At 33.2% G+C, this 25,803-nt stretch overlaps 1 protein-coding gene across 3 annotated transcripts in view; it reads right to left on the minus strand.

Moving 5' to 3' along the window:
• Positions 1-25,803, minus strand: part of LOC126780554 (uncharacterized) — a 135,060-nt gene that overhangs the window by 15,485 nt on the left and 93,772 nt on the right. For all 3 annotated transcript variants that reach the window (XM_050505144.1, XM_050505135.1, XM_050505152.1), the window contains 9 exons: positions 16,522-16,728; positions 15,927-16,055; positions 15,501-15,618; positions 14,691-15,383; positions 12,880-14,450; positions 12,565-12,707; positions 11,790-11,987; positions 9,403-9,529; positions 5,220-5,407 (listed from right to left, as the gene is read on the minus strand). In XM_050505144.1, coding sequence (XP_050361101.1) covers positions 5,220-5,407; positions 9,403-9,529; positions 11,790-11,987; positions 12,565-12,707; positions 12,880-14,450; positions 14,691-15,383; positions 15,501-15,618; positions 15,927-16,055; positions 16,522-16,728 — 3,374 coding nt within the window. The remainder of the gene's footprint in view (positions 1-5,219; positions 5,408-9,402; positions 9,530-11,789; positions 11,988-12,564; positions 12,708-12,879; positions 14,451-14,690; positions 15,384-15,500; positions 15,619-15,926; positions 16,056-16,521; positions 16,729-25,803) is intronic.

Below are 25,803 nucleotides of genomic sequence, written 5' to 3' on the forward strand. Positions count from 1 at the left end.
ATGTGCTAAGTATGGCGCTCCTAAGGCTAAAGAAGCAAAGGACTTTTTTACGCGACTGTATTGCACCATATGGTCCTGATAGTTGATGACAGTCATGCCCATAAAAGCTTTTACGTTGTTCGCTTGTAAACCACGCACTTATAGAAGCGCTATAGACATTTATGAAATAAACCGCTTTTCAACTTCTGATGTAAGAGTCACTAATGCGTCTGCGTAGTTTTGATTGTTTAATATACGGCTACAGCGTCTTCGTGTGAAGTCCGATATAATCTAAACCAAATATTATTGAATCGATATCTTTTCCACGAGAGACGAAATAGTGGAATGCTTAAACATTATTGTAACATTGTGGACGCACTGCGATCGAATAATGTAATATGAGAAGCTTTTACGTTAGTCCGTCCCAACGACCGGATGTAGTCATAGATTTGGTTGAAGACGGATGTGTCGCCATTTGCATGCGCGTCGCGAACCACTAACAATGCGCAGAAGGGACTAGCACCAGAATAATGAGCAAAGGGGACGCTATTTTAACAAAATTAAATAAATACATACTCAGTATTTTTACAATACGTTTTATTATTACATTTAGAAAGTTATGTAAAACCGTATTAATAATTATTTATTTTTACACAGTTTTCCTAAATATAAGAGTGGAATTGTACTTATAATATAAACAATATGCTCAGGTAATATACATAGTTTAGTTGATAATGAGATAGTATAATTTAGAAATAGGTACAAAATAAGCGTTTTATGTTCATGTTTTATGAACAAGCGTATATCACAAACTAATTTCCGTTGTGATATTGTGTGTATTTGAATATACATACATACTTCCTTTGATAATAATGGGTATAAGCATTTTATAATTCAAGTCGGCGAAATGGCTTACTTGACAATTGTTATTGATCATTAAAAGTGGTACAATTTTGTAGAACGTAATCGACGTGATATGAAACTAGTATCAGTATTGTTATCTATTGATATTGATGTTACTTTAGTTATGATTTTTTATATTTCGTCTAAATACCAATACAAACGATGTGTTAAGAAAAAAAAGTTAAAATTTAAATTCAGCGTTTAATTTTACTCTCTTGGAAAAGTCAAATGAAAAATAAAAAGTGTTGGCTTGAATCCAAAGAATTTGCGAGAAATATCTTTATGAAAGTTTTTTTGGTATATATAGAGAAAGTTGCAATCATACGTATTAAGAATTATACCTACGTTGTCCGAGTAATGAACATTTCTATGAGAGCAGAATTGTACTGTGAGTGGTCATATGTAGGGCGCCAGCGCGGCCGATTGCCGGCCTCAAAGCCTGACCGGTTGCCATCTTTGGCAGCGACCGGTTTGTGACCATACGCTATGTACATATCACTTTAATTCTTCAAGTACACATTAAAAATGCGAACTCCCTTATAATTTTTGTAATAATCACATAATTAATACATTGTCTATTCAAGGGTGTTATTTGGCAGGCATGTATCTGTCAGACGTAATAAATATGTACAGAAGTAGGTGATAATGATGTCTACGTTGTGCCTTTTAAAGGGTACACTCGTACTGTCATCCTCCCTTGCGGCATGACACGAGGTGAGTCACGAGCAGCCGACAGGCAGGCAGGGCTAACGACTGACGACGGCTGATTCATTGCACGCTTACTATTATGCACATATTGATGCCGCAGGTAACTGAGTCGCTATTGTATACTCGATGCTATTGTGCCGCCAAACTTTTGAGGTCCCCTAACCAATTGTTAGCGCCTTATTGTGTTATTGTTCTGCGGGACGAACGCGTGGGTTTATTATTTCGATTGGAACAATAACAGTGCCTATTTGAGTCTACAGACCATTCGATAGCTTAAGTGAAACATTTAAATATCCTGCAAATTACTTTTATGTTGCGGAACAAATTGAATAAACTTCACGGACTCTTTATCTTATAAAAATGTATATTATAAATTACTGTTAGTAAAATTATTATTTATGTCTTAACGAGATTCAAACGGAATATTTTGGTACAATCACATTCGGACAAGTTTTTATCAGGCTACGTTCCATAATTACATTACTAATTACACCAAACAAAGTTTGTTCGTTTCTTTTTAGACATTTTGGGCATAACTTAACATGTACAAAAGTAAAAAAAATATATTTTAATCTAGATTTTAATACATATTTACAAAATATACTTTTAAGCTCTGTGTGGGACTGTGGGTATACAAAGTGGCAAAAATGAAATTGCAAAATAATAATGTTCTCTCGTTTGAAAGATAAGATAAATACATTTTCAAAGTTTTATGTATATTAATTTATTAACTAATATAAATAAAATATGTTTTAATAGGGCGTTAAGCTGTAAAATAGATAATCATTCAAATACAGTAAGGTAACGCCATCTCTTGGGAACAACTAAAAGTAAAATTTTGTTTATTTTATTGATTAACGTTTTCGTTTTAAGATTTATTTTATAAGTTATAAAATAATTAAATATTTTGAGTATATATTACGTAGCAGTTAATTTGGTTCATAGCGGTATCATAAATTTCCTATTTTATTAGTATTCGGTTATAGTTTAACTATAAATACGTATATATAAATGACAAGAGAAGGTGGGTGTAACGTGTTTACATCTTCTAAAGTAATCATCCGTGCGAGAACAGAGTACTTTACTTTACATAGTAGCTACATTATTACGTCAGATCTAATTGTAAAATTTTCCATCTTTAATATATTATGATAATCATTTTAATTGTGATAACACAGAGACATTTTTATTAAATGTAATTCTTTATATCGTTGGAATGTGATAGTTACAATACAATAAAGTATCATGGCATTTAATATTCCATTTTTAATAAATAAAGTAGTTACTGGTAGTTCAAAATTGTACGTATTTGATTAAAAAAACTGAACTATGATATATATTATATTATTGATTGGTTTTGGTGATATTTTAGTTTTTTTTAAATATATATTTGCCGGGAAGGCAAACGACTCTACTCCACCTGATGGTAAGTGGTAGAGTCCAAACGCAACAACGGCCAGTACATTCGGGAAGAATGTTCTGCACTAGCCGCCCCGACCCTGCCGGCCCGCAAGATACCTCTTCAAGTCTCGTTTGGCGGAAAATAAAGATTTTAGAACATTGAAATTATATTAATGAATTAAAGGTAAATGTACTTTTTATTAAAAATGAATTTTTTTAATAAAAAGTACATTTATAATAAAAATGTGTTAAATTTGTAGTTTCTAATAATGCAATGAATGGTGCTGAGTCTGTTGAATCACAATCTGTGCCTGAATAATTTGACAGAAATTAAAATATAGCTAAAATTTGTCTTACCTATGATATCAAAAGATTTAAAGGCAGGTCTGTCAAATTATGTTATTGATATAATCTACAAAATTAATGCAATCAAATGTTGTTCTTGTTTCTCAATTTCATGTCAGATATTAATGGACCATCTCAGAAAATTATTTAAATTTCAATTAGTTTCTCACATTATTTATAATTTTCAGTGTCAGTTTTTACATATTGTTTTGTATATGATTTGCCATTTTTCAAGATATTTTGTTAACTATAATTATACAAATTTAGTTATTTTTAAAAACTAGATGTTTGTTTTTTTATCTTTTGTAGTTGTTACTCTAACACTGTTTTTAAATGCTTTCTAAATATATATTTTTTACAAATTAATTATTCATTATATAGACAAAATAGTATAAACCACGACTAACACAATTTGCTATTTTATGCAGACTATAATTTGTTTGTTTATGGTAACATTCTGAATTCTTATTTTATTTATGTCGATATATTTTATTATTATCTACTTTGTTATTTTTTTAATACGAATCACTAGCTCGTCACATATTCCTCACCATTAGTTGTTCTTAGTGTAGAGGAAATATTATTTAGCTCTGAAAAGTGTTTATGGTGTGTTATATGCAATCTATAAATTCTGCAGAATTTAAGTGAAACTGTACTTGATACTATAATGGTCATTCTCTAAAATTTAGCGAAAGTCCACCTTCAATAAGAAGTATGTGAAGTATATCAAAAAATAAACAAAATATAAAATAATTGAAAGACATAAGTTCCTTTTCTTAACTATAAATCCTACACTTGAAACGTCAATATAGTTAAGATTTAATAGATAAATAGAAGGATAACATGGCTTGACTGATAATGATTGGTTAAGTATATTAAAAGACAACTCAAAAATTATTCTGAATCCCATATATAACTTACTGATTATGATTACATTTTTAGATGAACAAGTATAAGATTTTCTTAAATAAAAATGCTACGAGTAGGTTCATTATGTAATCCATTAACATAAAATAATTCCCGTGGCATATTTCCGTTACAAATAATCATTATTTAAATTACTTGCCAAGTCATCAAAAATACACGTAGTTATTTTGTATTTCTATAGTACATGATTTTATTTATTTATTTTTTTATTTACATTTTCAGCTGATTTAATTAAATAAATATGTTTATTTCTGTATTTTTTTTTGTTTTAATATAAGTTACTTTATTAATTCATGCCCTTTTAATTTCACTTTTAACTACCAATATTTGACAATCTATTAACTAGCTTCTGGGTATATTGCTAATGAGCAATTTACCCAGAAGCAAGATAGTAACATTTAAAAAAAAAAAAGTTTACAAGTAAATATAACGCTCTTCTAAGAAAGTATACAATCGAATACTTGTTTTTTATATTACTAAATACCGAATACTTTTTTATGTCGAATCAAAATAGGAGAGGGCCCTAGCTTAATTCCCGCTTCCGTATGATTCGAAGCACATTTTTATTTTGTTTTCATAAAACCTAAATTTTGACGTAAAGAAAGTGCCTAACACTAAAACTTTCAGCTGTCGCTAGGAATTTCTGAGTACTATCCAATGCCACAGAAACCGGTAAATGTTTAAATTGTCTCTATTAACCCCGTACGTTAAACTAACATACAATTTATGTAACATTTAATTGGGAGACATTATATTAAAGATTGCAACTTATAAAGTGAGCATACAATATGTATTTATTTTTGATTTTATCTATGTATCGCCTTAAGGATTTTTCAGACTTTCTAAGTTCCGCACAAAAAATTGTTAAAATGTCCATACATAAGCAGTCTAGAAAAATGATGACATCTTTTGAACTCGAAAGGAAAGATTTATTAAGATAAATTACTTTTAATTACCTTTTCGTATTAATAGGCTTGTAACTCTTCGTAATGCTTCTCTGGGTGACTTCTGAAAGAACTTGGGCGTTAAGTTCGGTGGTAAAGTGAGGGGTTTCCTTGCGCCCGAACTTTCCCAGGAGACGGGATGGTCCGCCACCATCTTCGATGAAGTTGTTATTCTATCCAAATGCTCCGTAGAAGCTGGCCTGTTATGATAACAAAAATATACTCTTAAAATCAATCAATCAAATATACTCAAAAAATCTTACTATCATAATTACTTTGGTATTAGATGTAAAAGTGACATGAATTACCTATTACTTTTTATTGAATATATATATTTCCGCTCTATAAATTCGTTTTTCCGCCGCAGCGGCTAATTACAAGCAACTGCGGAGAGATATAGTAGTGTACAAGGTGTATTTTCAGGTGCATATACTGGTGAACTCTATTCCCTCTTTCTCATACACCGGCTATCACAATCCGACACGACCGAAAAGAGATCAGAAATTGAACCGACACTTCAGCGTGTTTTCCAACTTCGTAATCCAGGCTGTTACTGAGAATATATTGATAGATAAACTCTATAACTCTTTAGCCCAGCCCAGGGGTTAGAACCCAGGGATTTGTAGCCTTGTAAGTCTAGCCACAGGGAAAATTAAATAAAAGTTGCGGTCGATAAAAATTCCGACTTATGTAGTCTAGCAATACATGCACCGAGCCAACGTGGATCAGTGTCGATTAGACTTTCAATATTCTTAATAGAAAAAGCATTAGCAACTTAAACTAGCATTAGTAATAGTAAGGTGCTATTATATGTTAATTGTTTTCGATATTATAAGAAATTAGATAGATGCTAATAATCAAATAAATAAGTGTGATAAATGTTAAAGACATCAAACATATAACAATTTAATATACTTGTATGATAATAGATATATATGATGTTATTTATTGTATAGTGTTATAAATATCATATGAACTACCCTTATCCGTAAGTTTAATCTTAACTGGAGCGGAAAATACCAATTAATGATTAATTCAAACATGAAAACAATATAGTGTAAGTGTGTGTATAAAAGCCTGTAAATGTGCCACTACCAGACTAAAGCCGCCTCTCCTTTTAAGGAGAAGGTTTGGAGTTCATTTCACCACACCACCTGCTCCAATGCATGAGATGAATTATAAATACAAATTAAGCACATTTCAGTTATGCGTTGGCTAGCCCTGAACCCGCAGTCAAGGTTGACGTGTTTCACCGGACTATCCGACTCTAGTGATTCTATGTAGCCTTATAATGTTATCGTCAAGGAAACCATCTTTAAATGTACATCACACGTATGTTTTGATGAGTAGCAGTTCAGATAGTTCTTTATATGTATTTACATAGAATCACATAGAAGCGCCGGACGTTGATAAAAATGATAATTGTGCAAGAAGTTTGCAATGCGTGTAGCGTACATTGCACGGCGTTCGTGAGAAGCATACGATGCTTTCAATGTCATATCGCCTTTTATTCATGTTTGTATGTAACTTGTTACTGTTTGTCGAATACTATGCGGACTGTAAACACCCGGAAAGTGCCTGATCAGGGAAAACCCGAATTCAGCATGCATATCCACTGCATGCGGTCTATTCTGATCCATGATGAGATTTTTGGTCAATCACACTTGCGTTGGATAGTTGCAGCGATATTTTATTTCAAAAAAATAAGTTATCTTTTAACGTTGACATTTACTTTATCTATTTACAGGAGTGTGAATTTCTCGCTTGTCACGTCAACAATAAATCAGCGAAGCGCAGCTACTTATATAATAATATTAGGTATACACTTGAACCTACGAAACACGCTTCATCTTTTGGTGTAAGTTTCATTTACATTGATTTAGTTTTTTTTCGGAAGGCAATACAAAAAAAACATCTCATTTATTATATAAAATATAGTTGAACGTATTACAGCCCGGTTTTATCATTAATGAAATATTATAACAACATCATTCATAAATGTGATATTGATATTTTTCAAGCCCGTACCTAAACGTGTTGAGTAGAAATATTATTGCTTTGTGTCAAACAGACAGACAGTTTTGGTATTAATATTTTTAAAAAGGTATTTAATTTTGATTCACTACATGTGAACAAATCATTGAATCGTGAAAAAAGAAAAAATCATTTTTGAACAAAAAAACAACTGCTGTGTTACATTTTATATAATCTGGTTAACAAGTCTTACAACAGAAAATTAATGACACTAATGAGTGTCATTAATTTTCTGTTGTACATATATTATTATTATATCCTCGTATAATGTCCTACATTTAATGTCATGCAAAGATCCTTTTGTGTCTGCATGTGTCGGATGAAAATCTACCAGTTGTGTATATAGAAGGCATGTGTATCGTGGTGGAAAAAGTTCCAAAAACCTTCTCAAAAAGGACAGGAGGCCCGGCATTGATAAAATTACAATTTGATCTCACGATTCTGTTTCCGATTTACAACTCCCACTAGGCTATTATAAATACGAGTATATTAAAGGATAGTTTCTGGAAATTAGGTATTTATTGGTTGATGCTAAATGCCTGGATTAGTTGATTAAATGCAGCGATAAATAACAATAAATCTCTGCAAATTAACTATTAAAGAAATTTAAGCTAAGTATCACGATTGCCCAGTGGTTAGAATATGCAAATATTAACAGAAGCTTGCAAGCTCCAATTTAGTCATCGCCGCTAAGTTGCACCTTTTCCTCATAAGCTGAGGAGGTCTTTGCTCAGCCTAGTTTTTTGTTTTTACTTATAGCTAAAAAGAAGTAGGATTAAATCGTTTCCGGCCTTACTTGTAAACGTTTAGTGTGTATTAGTTAGACAAGGTGTCTTCTTCTCTCGAATGTCAAATCAATAATGACAAAAAGAACGAAATCTGTGTTTTTTTTTTTTTTTTATAGAATAGGAAGGTGGACGAGCATATGGGCCACCTGATGGTAAGTGGTTACCAAACGCCCTTAGACATTGGCATTGTAAGAAATGTCAACCATCGCTTATAGCCAATGCGCCACCAACCTTGGGAACTAAGATTTTATGTCCCTTGTGCCTGTAATTACACTGGCTCACTCACCCTTCAAGCCGGAACACAACAATATCAAGTATTGCTGTTTTGCGGTAGAATATCTGATGAGTGGGTGGTACCTACCCAGACGAGCTTGCACAAAGCCTTACCACCAGTTTTAACCACTTTTTTACCACTTGTTTAACTATACAGCCACTAATCAACCTTTATAATATGGTCGTTCATGTTTAATTACAATTCTGCAACACGGATAGATTATTTGTTTATTATACAACATATTAGGTGATCGATTGTAAAATAATTAATAATTTAGATATTACTTTAAATGAAATTTGCATGTGTAATATAAGGTTACTACAGGAAGCGTATCTTTTATTCTTATATTAGTATATTTGCATTATGATTGTTTAAAATAATTTATCGTGCTTGTGTTTCCTCAAAGATAAATTTGAATTATAATATAAATTATACGTAATTTTACCTTAAGAATTTGGCCCTGCGCATGAACTCTATTCGGTCGTATCGAATTGATATCACATGGGATTATGATAGATATAGAGAGTGCACTTTTGTTTACGCACACTCTTGTGTATTATAATATGTCCTCGCAGCTGGCTAATCTCCCTTGGCGATAGCCGCCGTGGCAAATTTCCCGTAACTAATTTATTTGTATTGATTATATAAAGAATCTGTTTAAAATTTAAAATTTCATTATGAATGAGCGCTAGGCGAATATGAGCTTTACTATTTATAATAATAGGTGCAGAGAGGCAATAGTGCCAGTGTCTTGGGTACAATGCAACAGGACGATCTTTTAGATGGCGTGTTTTTGCTATAAATTTGTAATGTTTTATTTGTTTGTTTTTTTTTTTTTTTTTTAATTTTGTTTATTACAAAAATGTCTGTATATAGTTTACTAATAAAGCACATGCTTAAAAAAAGAACATTATAATAATAGGTCTAATTACTCGGGTTATTTGATTTAGCGCAAGCTTTGAATTAAAATTATTAAAGATTTTAATAATATTTAATGACTGTGACAATTTGGGTACCGAGTAGAAGTGAGTATGAATGATGAAAACAAGAGGAGTGTATAAGATTGAATTGAAATAATATGATATGTTCTGATGATTACCTATTTCTCTGACGAGGGTACCATCCTCGCGGCGGGCCGCCTAAACGAAGCAAGTCCGCGCCAGTGCAAACTCCTGACGTGCCCATGACAGACCCACGCCCGTAACCCCCTAGTGTAGCACTGCTTCCTGTTAAAAATGAAAAATATGTATTTAATGTCATATATAAATAGCAAACTTCTGTAGAATATATATATATATATAAATGTTGTCACAGGAAAAAAACAACCTTAAGCTAATGAAGAAAAATTAAATTAAAAAGCAACTTTATTACATACGAGACTTTTACTGGTGGTAGGGCTTTGTGCAAGCTCGTCTGGGTAGGTACCACCCATTCATCAGATATTCTACCGCTTTACAGCAGTACTTGGTATTGTTGTTTTCCGATTTGAAGGCTGAGTGAGCCAGTGTAATGTCCTCCAGACCGATTTCGGCCACGGCGGCCAATCTCAAGAGAAATTAGCCAACTACGCTGGAGATATTATAGTGCACAAGTGTGTGCGCAAACTCAGGTGCACTCTCTCTTCCCTCACTCTCATAATCCGATGGGACGGCAATCCGACACGACCGGGAAGAGTTCCGGAGCTGGATCAACGGCTTTACGTGCTTTCCGAGGCACGGGAGTGTACACACTTCCAACTTCCAGACTACGGGCTGCTACTGAGAATTTTCAGACAGAAAATTCCAATAACTTTTTATTAGCCCGACCTGGGAATTGAACCCAGCACCTCCGGGTCTGCGGCCTTACATCAAGCCATAAGACATACGAGGGTAACGAGCCAGTGTAATTACAGACACAAAGGACATAACATCTTAGTTCCCAATATCCCATATAGTTGGTGGCGCATTAGCTATGTAAGCGATGGTTAACATTTCTTACAATGCCAATGTCTATGGGCACTTGACCATTTCGCATCAGGTGGCCCACATGCTCGCCCACCTTCCTATTCTATAAAAACATGATAAGAACAAAAAAGTGAAATACAAATAAACTTACAAAAGCGTTCCTTCCACATTTTTGGTTAAATTATATTTTAAATAAAACAGCCTAGACCAGCTATAATCAACCTTTTCTTTTTAGGGACCACAAACACGTGCTAGTCATGATGTTGCGGGCCGCAAACAAAAAATATTTAGGTAATGAATTCTTAGGTTTCGGGATTGTTACAAATTAATACTAAGAACTATGAACGGATATATCGCCTATAATTTTCATTTCATGACGTTTCAAAGACTGCAGTGTACGTGGTCATAAGCAGTTGATTCATTCAAATTATTTAGGTCTTAATAAAAACCTTTGAAATTTCAAATATTTGAAAACACTCATAATGTTTTTTATCAAATTGTTTCGATCGTATAACGAGTATAAGGAATATTTATCTTTTTAGTAATATTAATTTTTTTTATAACTTTTAACTGAAAATATATTATATCTAAGTTAAATTAGTTAAGTTCATTAAAAGTAAATACTATTAATCAAACGTAAAAATTGTAATTATAATATAGATCATTACTAAATACTGCTCTTATTGAGCCCCGTGGAATTAGTCGTGATGATGGCAAGACACTTGATGGACTGACACTGGTTCCCTGATAACGAGGACTGCCTTAATGTGAGACGCAACATCCCTCCACTCACATCCACTAGACCCGTCTCATATCAGAGAAACTTGTTAAAATCCGGAGCCGTGGAAAAAGCTGAAGCGAACAAACGTGGCAAATATTCGTCTCTTATTCCAAATTATATTGTTGTTTCGTTTGCAGTTGCAACGCTTGGATATTGGAGTATTAGTACAACAATTGTCATCAGAAATATAACGTCCCGTTGCCCCTACTAGGCCACGGAATTGCGATTAAAAGAGAAAATGCTGCTAGTATCCTTGCCACCATTCCACGCGGTTACGATTTGTACAATAGCTATTTTTTATTTGTATGTATTTAAGTCTTTCATTCAAATAACAAGAAAATTGCTTTGTATTTAATACAACTAGTTTGATGTATCTGTCATAAACTTTTTTTACAAAAGGGTTACTAAAAGAGAATTTTCTTAAAGATAATCTATTCAGTTGTTTGAAGATTACTAGCTATTTTCTAGTTAGAAGGGAGTATAAGCAACTTCTACTGGTTTGATCGATTCAAAATGAAGTATCCCATGACTGCAATGATATTATATTAACATGGTTACCCCGACTTAATGTTGCAGCATCATCTGGAATCAGCAGGATACCCAAATCCTCACCAACTTACAACAGAGATATTTCACGAAATCATTGAGCTCATTGAGAGAAGGGATTTTCAAATATTCAAAGTTTTAGAGTAGAAAATAAAATATATTGGCACAAATACTGATTAGTAAATATCAAAGAACAAGTGAATATAGAATTCTAACCTATAGTCTGCATAGAGTTAACAATGTTGCTCCGCGGCGTACCCGTGGAGTTCCGCGGTGGCGTGCGCGGCACGTCGCAGCCGCGGGCGAACACCGGCGTCTCGGGCAAGCTCGCCGACGTCTGCAGCTGCCCGCGCACGCTGGCCTCGCGGCTCTGTCGCTGGAGTGTCCTCCGTCTAGCTCCACTAGCCCCCGTGTCTGAAAGATACGTATGATGTGTTTAAAATTTTAGATAGTTTTTCAACAACAAGTGGTCTAAATAATCACTTTTATTTTTTGGATTTTCCTGGAATAAGATCAACTTTTATGCTGTAGGTCCGTATTTCTGTATTTATTTACTGTTTCATTTGTAATTTATATAATGTGGTGTACAATAAAGGTATTAACAAATATATAATATATTAGTCTCTCTACCTTATAAAACCATAAGTCATAGCAACTAACCGGTTTTACTCGCTTTTATATTTGTAATTTGTATATAAAAATACCTAAAAATGTAGTTAATTATCACAAATAATTTTTATATCAAAACAAATAAAATATTTTTTTTATGGAGATAAATATTTAATAATACTTTGCAATTCGAATTAGTAATAATATAATATTTTAATAAACTTTATTTTACCCGTATGAAGTTGGAATGGCTATGTATCTAATATACAAACAATAAAAATTACACGTCCAATTTTTTTTACCTATTCTATTTGAACATGCTTAGTATATTAATTACCTTTCGCATTGCGGTTTTGTCGACTAATAAAAATAATTTCCTTACCGGTAGGTAGTGTTCGCCTGTCGGTAGAGCCACTTTTGAAATTACTATTTCTTCTATTTTTATTATAACTTGTCTCCATTGACCTCGTTTTGAGACTGTTCGTAGTATCGCGGTGTGGGGGCACTGCTGGGGGTTCAGATGGCCTGTAAATAACGATTAAATAAACGTTATTTTTATTGAAACGTATACACAAATGTAGAAGTAAAAAACAAACTGAATTTAAAGGTAAGCGTAGACCATTGATCTTATTTTGAATTTTGCAACGTCTCTTAGTTATTGTTATTGTTACTCGTAATACAGTACACTTTTCTATACCTTCTTCTGGATTCCATTGTCGGGGTCGGTAGAGTGTCGGCTTTTCGACCGTGACGTCTTTCTGTAGGTTGCATAATTTCTGTGTATTCGTCCTCTACCTCTTGCACCGGCGACGGTGGTAAAGGTGGAAACTTTGGAGATTCTGGTGTTTGTGGTAAAGGACCCATTTCGTGACCCATGCTCGGGGATGGAGGCAACTGGTTATGTCTGTAGGAATGTTCAACTATTTGTACATTAAGAGGGAAATCTCCGCCACTAGAAACTGCAGAGTCAGAGGAAGAAGGTTGCCTTATAAGACTCACTGGCACGTCTTTTGCACTGGTAGATTTGTGCATACTATTTGTTCTCCTTCCTGAAGATCGATCGCGGCGCTCAATTGACCTCTGAGTCTGAATTTCATTGTGGCTAGATGATTTTTGAATGTCGTGTCTCTTCTGTTTCTCTCTAGAGCTATAGCGGAAACTGTTTTCTAAGATATCTTTAGATATATCATCACAGTATTCGTCCTTATGGATATTCCAGTCTTTGGGTAAATATGGAGTAAAATGTTTTTGGTCCCGACCTTGGTTCAGTATAGCACTAATATTATTTTCAATTTTGCGAAGTGGTGATGTCTCACCGCTAGATCCTGGTTCCCCACTTTCCTGATCTTCCTCTTCCTCAACTGTGGTTATAAGGGCTTGGCGGCTTGCACTATTGCTTTCTCCTTCGGCTCCTAGACTTGGTAAAGATATTACTCGCACCATATTCGGAGGTATAGTTGAAAGCTCGCTGACAGTTTCATTGCATTCCGTCTGAGGTGTTTCTTCCACTTTACCTTCTTTAATTAGTGATTGGATGTTATCAAAAGTAGAAGAATATTTTTTAAAATCAGTAAACCTATTCTGTGGAGATAATTTACTTTGAATACTATTACTCTTGGAACAAACAACGGTTTTATCACTATTTACCTGTCTACTTTTAGGGCTATGACCATAGTACTCAGGGTTGATGTATCTATCTTGGGCATTATTGAGATCCAAACTTAGTCTTGACTTAGGGGAAGTAATTTCTTTACTTAATCTAGAATTCGGAGTACAAAGATCAATACTATATCTAGAGTTTGGCGTATTTAGTTCACGACTCAACCTCGAGTTCAAGTCAGCACTGTACCTTGATTGAGGCAAACTTAAATCCGAACTTGGTCTAGAATTATAGGAACCAACAGATCCTGATCCACTAATTGAAATACTTGAACCGTCTATAGACTTTTCAAAACTTCTATTCAAACTATGACTTTGTGAAAGATTATTGGCGTTAGGTTGTGCTTTATTTATTGCATTCTTATTAAAGCTCGGTAACTGCTTCCTATTCTTTCCTTTTCGGATAACATAAGTGCCTGTTGCAAGATCTTGAGCACGACGATGTTCTGTTTCTGCATCAGAAATAGGTGACGCAAGGGGCTCACACTGAGATATTGGCGGTGGTGGCGGCCAATACTCTTCGCCCCAATCATCGTCTACTCTTTGAGGTATAGAACTCGTGCTTGAATGTGATTGGTCTCCAGATTTTCGTCTTCTTCTCCCTATGACCTATAATAAAAAAAATTACATTCATTAAACAATTATTTAATTTTGTAACTCATATTAAATTATTATCATTATTGTCGAAATTTGCATCTAATCGACAACGCTCTTACAAATAACATAGCAATGATATTACACATTCGTGAAGTAGTTTTATATCGATATCACATCAACGAATAAACGTGATACGAGTTAAGACTAGTCTAATATTAGCGATATTAAGTAAATAAGTGTAGTTTACTTTACCTTTGTACTTCCTGGTGTGAGTAATGGATCATCACCATCGAGAGACACTTCCCAAGCTATGGAATTGCGTTTCGAGGGCGTGCTAACAGCGGGTGGTGGCGGTGGAAACGACTCTTCCAGCGAATCGTCTGAAAAATGTTCTTCGTCGTTACTTCTATTCGAACCTCGCATCTTGCAACTCTCCATTATATCCTCCGATGATCCTCTACACACTTCTCTATGCCTCTCCATAGAACTGGCGAGAGTCCGCGGAGGTATTTTGCTCTTGGGCGATAGCATTTCTTCTTCCGATCTGCTATCGCGTTTACCATTGTTCTTTTTGTCAACACTTTTAGCGATACTTGATGGCGATATTTTGTATGTTGGAGAGTGAGATTGTCGATTATATTGTATATTTGGTCCAGGGTAAATAGTGACTGGATGTTCATTATATGGCTTATCATTAAAATCGCTTGAGAAGCCCATGAAAGGAAACACAGGTGGATTCTCAAAACTTGGTGATTTTTTTAGATTAATGGGCGGAGCTGAATGTCTTGGAGGAAGCCATGTTGGAATGACTTCTGATTGAGGAGGTCGGGAACCGTGTTGTAGCGATGAGAATTTATAGGGAGGAACTGGCGGCTGCTGCAGCTGGAACCCATTTGTTTCAATGTCTTTATCCCACCCGTATGGACGTTGGTGTCTGGTTTTCGGCTGTAATTATTTTTATACATACATAAATATTATTTACATTTGACTTAAGACAACAAAACTGTTTAAGTTGGATTGCAATAATTGTATTGGAAACTACGAAACTATTGAATAACTTACAAACGTAGTTTGAGTTGCGGTTGTTATTCCGTTTACGCTTATTATCGAGTCTAATTTCTCTTCGGCTTCACACCGTTCAACTGAAGTTGTTCGTTTTGCAGAATTTGCAGGTGACACTCTGTAATTATAATTGTTTTTTGTTATAATTTTATTCGTTTTTTTAATATTTCGAATGAAGACAAGCCAGCAAATGGGCCACCAAAAAGCAAAGTTGTCAAAATATTGGCACTTAGAAATATTAAACATTCCTTGAGTCATTAATGTGCCACCAATCACTAGAACAAATATATTATGCCCCTTAGACCTGTAATTATGTTGTATAAATATTTTGCTGTTTGGTAGTAGAGTAAGTGAAGAGCGGAAGTTGCCGGTACATACTTGGGCTCGCACCAAGCCCTACCAAATATTAAAGTAAATGTTTATTACTTTGGAAGTAGAGTTGAAATTATTCTCTCTGCTTCTTCTGGCGGTGGAGGAGAGCGTGGCGAGGGGGGGTCCGGTGGTGAACACTCCTCGCGTTCTTCCGTAGGTCGGAAACCCAGCGCGAATTTCGCTCTGAAATGATATATTAATATTATATTTATAGCTTTTTTCTTTGTAACGGTATGAGAAAAAAAATCAGAAATCGAGTCAAATACGATAACAATTAACCAGTAGGCAAAAATGTTTGCCTATAAAATTAAACATAACGTATCTCTACATAAAATATAAATTAAATAAATATATTTCTACATAAAATAAATACTCAAACTATAAACGTTACGTATTTTAATTTTTTATAACATTTGTAGATTGTTTTGCAATTGATTTGTTTCAAAACGGGGTAAATTTCGTTTGACGTTGTGAGAATAATAATTTCAAAAACATTATTGTTTAGCAAGTCCGAGCGATATGGTTCTCTTCAGATAACACCTCCACAGACCGCATGCAATTGGTTGGTAAATTTGACTTTAAAGCCAAACCTTTAATAGTAGTAGTGTATATTCCAAAGCAATATGTTGGGATAGTAAATCTTCCTTACCGTCTTCCGTTCATGCTCATATATCCATCGTCCTCGGAAGTGTGTCCGGCGAGTGGCGAGTCGTCGTCAGTGGCGGGTGTGGCGGGGGTGGCCGGAGTGGCCGGCGTAGGCGGCGCGCGCGCCTCTAATGACCGGGGCTCTCCTTCGTCGTACTCACTTAGCACCTGGTCCAAAAGTTCCAACGAACGCTGTACGTCGTCACACCCGCTGTAAAGATTAAAATTATAGTATTATTTGGATGGAACGGATTGAGTTACACCTAATCGGATGATAGTTTAACAACATTTTTGCAGTTAAATAAAAGCAGATTTATTTCTATAAATATAGTCATAAAAGTGTACTATTTCATTTTATTTATTTATATTTACTCAATAAACAATGAATTGTATAACATATTCATAACAGATAACTAAAGAGTCAACGAAAACAATTAATCAAACAACATATGGTGCTCAAAGGCTGTTTTATTTTAAAGATCAAAACCCTTTGACACATTACTTTTTTTTTAATTCTATGTACTTATTTTTATATTTCACGAGCACGTTGCTATGAGAAAGATCGCTAAATTTAAGAATATTTGGTTATTCTATATCGGTTGATGAATGAAATTTTGGAGCTAGGGTTAATAGTGAATTAGTAATAAGCTAGATATACTTTTTGTCTTTAACATTTTAAGGTGATTGTTTATTAAGAAATAAACTATGACATGCTATAAAACATTCATGTATTTTTCATTCAAGTTGTTTAAATAGATTAATAAAAATGTAACCATTTCAAAATAATTATTTTGCAGTGCGGATTATAATAAAACGGTAAAATTTACTTAAAAGGTAGCTAAGAAGGTCTTGGCAGTCAATTCCCCGAGATAATATTAAATTGGAGTCATTTCCTCTGGAAGCCTGCCTGCCTCGGAAACGTTTCCTCTTACTGTACCATTAGAACTGAATTAGAGGATAACTATGTAGGTCGATTGCTCTTATCACTCACAATTAGTTCCCATCTCATTGCGGAAGTCAATCAATATAGAAAGTTTCTTTATAAAAGAATAAAAAAAATAGTTCATGAATTTTATCTAAATCGATGTTCTAATTAATATTTACACGAGTATATAACGAATATGAATATTTAAATAATCTAAAAGTAAATATAACAAAAAACAGATCACATGTTGATTAAACTGAAAAATAATTGGTTCTGTTTTTTCTTAAATGGCGAAGCAAGAATATAAAATTTGTGACAACTTCAAATAGCGCCCCGCTGGCGTCTGCTATAGCATTCATTATAAGTATTCATATTAGTGGATGTATGTTCTCTGCTTTAAAGTGGTTGTAGTGGCATGCACAAAGCACCCCTTTGAAAGAAGAGCCGCTTTCACGCCAGCTCTCGATAAGCCCTCAACGCTGCACTGAGTTCTACGCCATACTTCCTCAATCAAATGCTGCAGTAAAAAAATATGTACCTACCCAATATTGGACTTAGAAGTTTTCTAAGCCTCAATGTAGTTTTATAGTTACCTAGTCGATAAGGGTGAATGGGGGAAAAACTCGGTTCAAATGGATTTACGCGTCTCTAAAAATGTTGTTTGATAACGTGTTTTATTCAATTTCACAACACTACTATTTAAATAATAAAATTCATTTGATGTCTTTATGTTAAATAAATTTTTGTGACTTCTCTTGAATTTTCTATGTTCGCATAATGAAAAAAACTCGAGCTTACGAAATGCATTGTGTGTTACTCACGAGTAGGGAGACGCTGATAACCGAGCCATGGGTCGCTTCTTACATCTTCAGCGATCGAGAGCTTCATTAGTGCTCGCCTCTAATGATGTCTACCACACTCAAGCTTTTACTAGCCACAACGATATGTAATGCTCTCGGATATACTTATTGGAATTTGTTAACGCCCAAATAAATACTAATACAATGTAGTAATTGATACAGTGTACGATCGCATATTATTGTATTGTTTTTTAATATATCGAGATTCATTTTCTGAAAAATATTCTCTTCCATTTTTCACTGTTTAAAATGTTGTGTGGTACGTATAAATAATAACAATATACTTTTTTAATTAATAATATAACAGCCAAGTTTAAAAGTATAATGAGTATTTCATTTCCATATATAATCTAAAATAATTAACAAATATCTTACATAGAACTTCGGAAATTAGTAAGTAAATTATTAAATGACATGATAATATCATTTAAACAGAAAATGTTGAACTACTATTTAAATATTATTACAGAGACATTGAAATGTGTAAATCGGGTTTCATTAAATATGAGTAAATTATTTCATTTGTGTGTATGTCACGGGAGTAATAAGCTTTAGTACAGGAGTTTGTAGGATAGGGCTGCGTGTAGATGTATCGCGCGATGCATTGTATCGCCAGGGCTGCCACAAAGCAGAGCACTCAGTATGAGTGCCGCGGCGGGCGCGTGCTGCCTTTGTTTTATTTCACCCATACTCCTCCGCTTTGGAAACTTTTAAAGGGGACTTCAAATTGCGTTTCCTGCTTTGACTAATGCGGTTCAAGTGTATATTAATCGTTATCTAAGTCTACATAGATCACTTCGTCACCGATGACATGTCTATTATTATTCAGTTTTTTTTAATTATTTTGTTTAAAAAGGTTTAGGATAAAAAAAATTACAAATATTTTTAAAACCGTGACTTTGGTAAAAAATATTGGAGTCGTGCATGTTAATAACATTTATATTGTCATAATAATCCTAGGCTTATTTCTTGGTACAGTAAGGTAGGCACTGTTTATGCGGAAATGAGTGCAGTGAGGCGGAAGTGCAAAACGCCCCCTGGCGCACCCCCGGGCGTCGACCTCCGAGTGATGCCGAGCTTATACGCATACTGACAACCTGAATAGCGTCTTCTCAACACAGACGGGCTATGCAAAAACTTGCCAAAGATCAATTAGCACCAGGGTAGCCGACATTAAGTCTAGATTATCCCAAGATCATCGCCTAAAATCATCACCTGTTGCTTCAATATCCTCAGAAGTATTTGTTACGTTTGACAATAAATTAAATATATAAAAAATTGGACGTGGCCTTAGAAATGTTTGTAACTTCAAAGGTAAATTGTTGATTGTACCTAATTATTAAAAATTAAAGAAATTATTGACGAAATTTATGTAAAGAGAAAATTGAAGAGGGGAGTACCGAATTTCTTTGGTCGGTTCTTCAAACATCAGGGTATTTATTTTCCAAACCGGTGGTAGTTTTAATACTAAAGTTATATATAATTAAAAAAGGTTGCTATTTATTAATTATTAAATTCCCATACTTAAAATTAATGGTTTGATTAATGACCTATTTTTTAAACCAAATTTAAAGAAGAAGAAATTATTGAGAATATTATTATTAATTAAAGGGAATGTTTGTACATAATACTTGTGATTTGCGTAAAAATATTTTTTAATTTAAAATAACCAGTTTTCATATAGTTCATCGAATATTTTATTATATTAAAGCATGTATATTTACAAATTATATGGATATATAAAAGAATCATAGTAATATATTATAGATTTTTTCTACGATCGGTTTATAAATTCAATAAACTATATTACAGTTTCTGTTAGATATATGTTTATAAGTATTTAGATTTGTACGAAGTTATGTTAACACATTACCTTAGTTCTCAATATGTTTTTTTTAGGACTCCATCAGATAATATTTATTTATAAAGCAATCTAAATCGGTAAAAATTTTCAAGTTCTAGTGGAATTCAACTAGTTTTTAAATTGAACAAAACTTTGTCAATTAAGTAGTTGGAATTCCAAGTTTCGTTGTTGGTTTAGTCTGGTTGAAGTAAGTAGGGTTAAGATTTATGAGCTGTGGCTAAATTGGATTTCAAACGTTTGTTTAATACATAAATATTATTACATATTTTTTAAACAACAACTGTTATAAATACTGATTATTATAAGTAAATATAAAATATTCTTTATTAAAAATCCCTACAAATATTAGAATCTTCATTTTATACATACTCGTGTTTTTATTTTTAATGTTATAGGCAGGTGGACGAGGCGGACAAATGGGCCACTTGATGGTAATTAGTCACCATCGCACATAGCCATTGCTACCAACCTTGGGAACTAAGAAGTTATGTCCCTTGTGTCTGTAGTTACACTGGCTCATTCACCCTTCAAACCAGAAAGCAACAATACTATTATATTATAGTATTGCTGTTTAGCGGCAGAATATCTGATGAGTGTGCAGAAAGCCCTACCAACGGATAAACATGGGTATCTATTTAGGGTTATGCTACCACCGGTTCAGAATGTATTCCAAGAACAACCGACAGGAAATTCAGTAAACAATATCAAATAACGAATAGGCCAGTCATAAATAATTGGTTTATTTAAGCCTTTTTTAAAGTAATTTGTATAACTACTAAATCTTAAATTATCTATAAATACTTTGTAGCTTTAATTTTAAAAAAGGTTTTTTTTTTCTAGGAAGTCTTGTTGGTAAAGGCGAAGGCAAGAAGCTTCGAGGACATGCCAATAAGCGTGGCGACTGTAACAACACCTAGCTTAAAAAACTGTCGCAAGCAATTTCGCCCTTTAAAAGTGTGCTGTAAGGTTGATATTCCAAGTAAGCACTTTCTATTATCAGCTCGTCTGCAGCAGCTTAAAGCAATTTTGAGATTCAATATTGAACTTTCTAACTCTTGGGAGCGACGTTTCCCTTTCAAATAAATCAACTACCGGATTACTTGCCCAATTCTACGAAGTTTATGGGCTCTTAAATATTATTGACTTCTAATATTTACACAATTCCATTTATTATTAATTTTTGTTGATTTAACAAAACGACAATTATAATTTGAAAATAAAATATAAACAATGTGTCGGAAAAATGTTGGATTCATATATATAATTTCTTAGCGGAAACTTAAGTTTAACATGCAGAACTTAAATACTATAAAAACATATTTATAATGGTTATTCGTAAGTTTAAAGATGTCAGACTCAAATGTCTTTTTTATTTTGCATTTATATCATTCAAATACAAGTTTGGTATAGAGTATAAATAATTGTAAACCAAAGTTAGACGGCCTGAGACGGGAGGTGTTAATTAGGTAAGCAATTAGCTGAGATCTAAATTTTCGCTTCGTCGCTCGCTACAAGGCAGGACGGAACACTCGTCAAGAAATTATAGCGGCCAAGCGATCTTCAAAAAGCTTTTCGCGACTTCCCATTAATTTAAACAGGTGTTTTTGTACATGTAGATATACAATTTAATGATATATTTCACTATTTAAATCTCGTTTTGCATCAATGACGCAGTATAATTAGTTTATGCTTTGTAATATGTGTCTCGTTTTATTTCGACGCGACAATATTTACGGTCAGTACCGTTGAGGGAGAGTTTAATTTTCGCCCTAAATCATTAGCAATGTCATTGAAATTTTGTATGCGGGACCGTGAAGGGTGCACGAATAATGCAAATTTTGTGTTGTATCACGGTGATATTTTAAATTCAAATTGTAGAACAATTTCTCAGTAATTTTAACGTTTTCGTGCCAGTGTGGCTCGCATGCCAATGTGATTAGGGTTTGCTTCCCTTATTGCTCTTTGGTGTACTAATTGGTGGGTAATTCAGTTGAGTAATGATATCATTTCATTGATTGCGGAATATCACTGAAACATTAGTTCCTATAAGCATATAAATTCCAGATCAATTGGTATTATTGGGGTTATGAATTATGAATTATTTAGTTGAAATTTTTATACAAAAAATGTTAATAGAAAAGAAAAGTTAAAATCTAGTATTACTTAGCGTCAAGTAAAAGTGCTCATACATGTCCCACTGTTGATAAAAGATCTGCTCTTTTCTTAAGAAGGTTTACAGCCTACTTTACGATTCTGGGGCATGAGGATATGAGGTATATCCTCAGGATATCCTCAGAATATATGAACATTTCAATTCGTAATTAAGTATATGAAAAGTCCTTCCTCGATTCTAAGGTAAGATCTCAACTAGGCTATTACTTAATATTTTATAAAAATATTTTCATTTTATTAATGATGTAACTCAGTAATGAGTTATTTATTTTGTAAACACCGACTATTTTTTTATCATTTAGATATTTATGTTTTGAGTCAAATATATATTTAGTTTCAATTTATTTTATGTTCTATATTATTATTTTTGTTTACAATAGGCTTGTATTGCTTTAGTTACAAGAAACACTCTTTTGAACTGTTTTCAAAATGTAATTAAAGATACTCACTCTCTACACTACGTGAGGTTGGCGATCTAATTATTGACAATCCATTTGACATAACTTAAAGACAAAAATTAAAAAAATAGAATTGAAATGTAAGAGAAATTTTGGAGTTGTCAAGAATTGAATTCGAGGTTACTTAACAAGTAAGCAGATCTGTATACAGACCGTTAATCATTAAAAGTTTTTTTTTAATATAACTGTTAGTTTTACTTGTTTTTACTGAAACTTGTTCGTTGTTTATGGACGATTTTCAAAAACACGTTTATTTTAAGCTGTAAATATGAAGAAGAATGCAACACCATTGTTAATTAAATTACTAAAGTTACATTTCGTGTTTTGGAATTCTGTCGCCTCACTATCGATCTCAAGCCGTCGCCAGACGACGCGCCAATGAAAAACTATGCTTTTTGTTCGCACAAGTTTTGCATCATCGCATTCGTATATATTAACTGTTTAACTTGCAGTTATGCACTGACTTTCCTCTGCATTGGAATAATTGCGAAAATGTATTAATAACCAAAAATTAATATTATAAGGAATGTATTAATAACCATTAACTTGTCGTGACTTGCTATTTTTGTATTATACATGAAACAGACTAGGTAGGTGGTAGTAGGTAAACTTCAAGTTGTATAACTTTTGTTAGATTCAATCGATTTTGTTGAAATAAAGACTAAACGGTACTCATCGTAAAATTGAGATACTCCTTTCAATAATTCAATAATTTATGTTTGTAATTGTTATCCATTTTGAATTATCCCGAGCGAACTGAAAGACAGACAAAACTAATAGGTTATTTTGGTTTGGATGACTTGCAATAGCCATATTAACTTAAAAAGACAGTTTTTTTTTAATCCACGGATTGGTTGTGTATAATTTTGAAATCAGACTTAATCTGTCTTTATTTTTTTTTAAGATATATTCATTTATATAATTTATAATGGTTGACAATACATTATTTTTATTCGCAAAACAATAATATAAGTATATAAACGACCTTCTATTTTTTATTTGTTAATACGTAAATAAAAATCAACATGCAACCTTCGCGCTAAGCAAAAAAATTAAAGTAAAATATCCATTTATAATATAATTAAAATAGCCATTATTTTTTAAAGGCAATATAAAAGTAATTCTATAAAACCGTCGTTCTGTGGAATTCATGCATTAATAAAGACCTTAATTACGGGGTAAACATTTTTTAATGGTAGAAAATATGGCTCTTAATAAGGGGTGGTTAATAATATAAATACTTTTAGCTTTAATACAAATAATTTTATATATGTTTTTATTATGTTATATAATATGTATATTATATATTTACATATGTATGTACAAATGCATGATGAATATAAAATTGGTAATTAAACATCGATAATTAAAAAAATATGTATTAAAAAGTAAATGTTAATGTATGAATTAGTCGCAATCATTATTTTATTTTAAAGCTTTTTTAATTCGTAGAATCAACTTGTCAATGTCATGGTCTTGGTTCTTTATCACTTGGGTATACATTTTCTACAACAAAAGTTGGTTGACTCAAGATAACAACTATCATTCTATGTACAATTTAATATTTAAATATTACTTACACCTCGCTTACTGTAAATACCCTATTGTCTAAAAAAGTATAATAAAAAAGTAACAAAAAGTAAAATGTCTAAAACATAATAGAATTTTTCACCAAATTTTCTTTAATCAGCCGGTTGAGCGTGATTAAATATCAAACATTTAATTAATAAAAACTTTAGGATTTATATTATTATATAAACCCAGGAATATATAGTTCCTACGGACAAGACGCATTTACAATCTGTGTAAGTAGCAACATCTTCCTACAGCATTCGGTTTCTTTAATTTCGGATATTTTTACCACGGGCTTTCGTACCATTAGTAATATATCAAAAAAAGGATTAGCTATAACTTTTGACAGCTTTTTTTATCGAAAAGAGCAAGTAAATTTAGAAAGATACATTATATTTGTTCAAGTTATTTCAGCGTATTACTTTTACTGCTCTGTATCCAATAATACGAGTTGAAGGTATGTTGTCATAACAAGATATTACGTAGGGTTGTACTGTCAAGAGGGGTTGCATCAAATCTTCCGCTGGCGTACCTGTCATGTGCAAACCAAACGCCAAATATAATTTTAAGTCATTGAATTATTTAAAAGTTGTTTTTGCTTGTTTATTGTGTTTTGTTTTTAAAATGAACGTGGCTAGACAGTAGTAAATAAGTATTTACCTGTACTGCAACTTTGAGGTATGATACCAAGTAATACGTTGGTAAAGATTTATATTATGGTAATAATACCAAATTGGATAAAAGTAAACTAAGTAACAGTAAATGTCTCACGGCTGGATTTACGTTTTTTTATATATTTAGTGGTCGTTAGCAAATCTGACCTTTAATAAAACAAATTTGCCATTTAGAATATTCAGCAATGCTTTACCGCATTCAAACTCGAACCTCGTTGAGGTCTTGTTTTTCATCCACTGGGCCATCAGGGCTTTCACGTTGAATAGTGCATTCAAACCGGTTTATATACATTCTATTATTTTTAAGACTAATATACGCCTCAATAAAAATATATAATAAATATGGTAAAATCCATACATAGGTAGTAGTTTGGTCAATATAAGAGCGCTCAGTATGTGGTCTCAGTAACTGCAGTTGGTTTTATTGTTTGGCAACAATGGACCAGACGAGTTTCCGCAAAAGATTTCGTTTATTTAAAGACGCGGGGAACTTTAAAAAACAATAAGCGTGAATTAATAAATTATATCGTCGCTCTTGTTCTGCAATTGCCATGGCCGAGGGCGTCGCGTACCGAGGGTGAGTGGTAAATATTAGGCAAGCGTTCCTCGACAGAGCGCGGAGACGCGCCGGATGCTGCGGCATTACTATCGTGATTTATACGTCTGGCGTCGTATGTAATCGGGCTCCGTTGAATCCCCTAACTAAATGGCGCAGTGTCCAAACTTCATTGAACCCCATTTTCTATAGAATCAGAACAAAA

This window comes from Nymphalis io, chromosome 3, assembly GCF_905147045.1.
Source record: "Nymphalis io chromosome 3, ilAglIoxx1.1, whole genome shotgun sequence".
NCBI classification, from domain to species: Eukaryota; Metazoa; Arthropoda; class Insecta; order Lepidoptera; family Nymphalidae; genus Nymphalis; species Nymphalis io.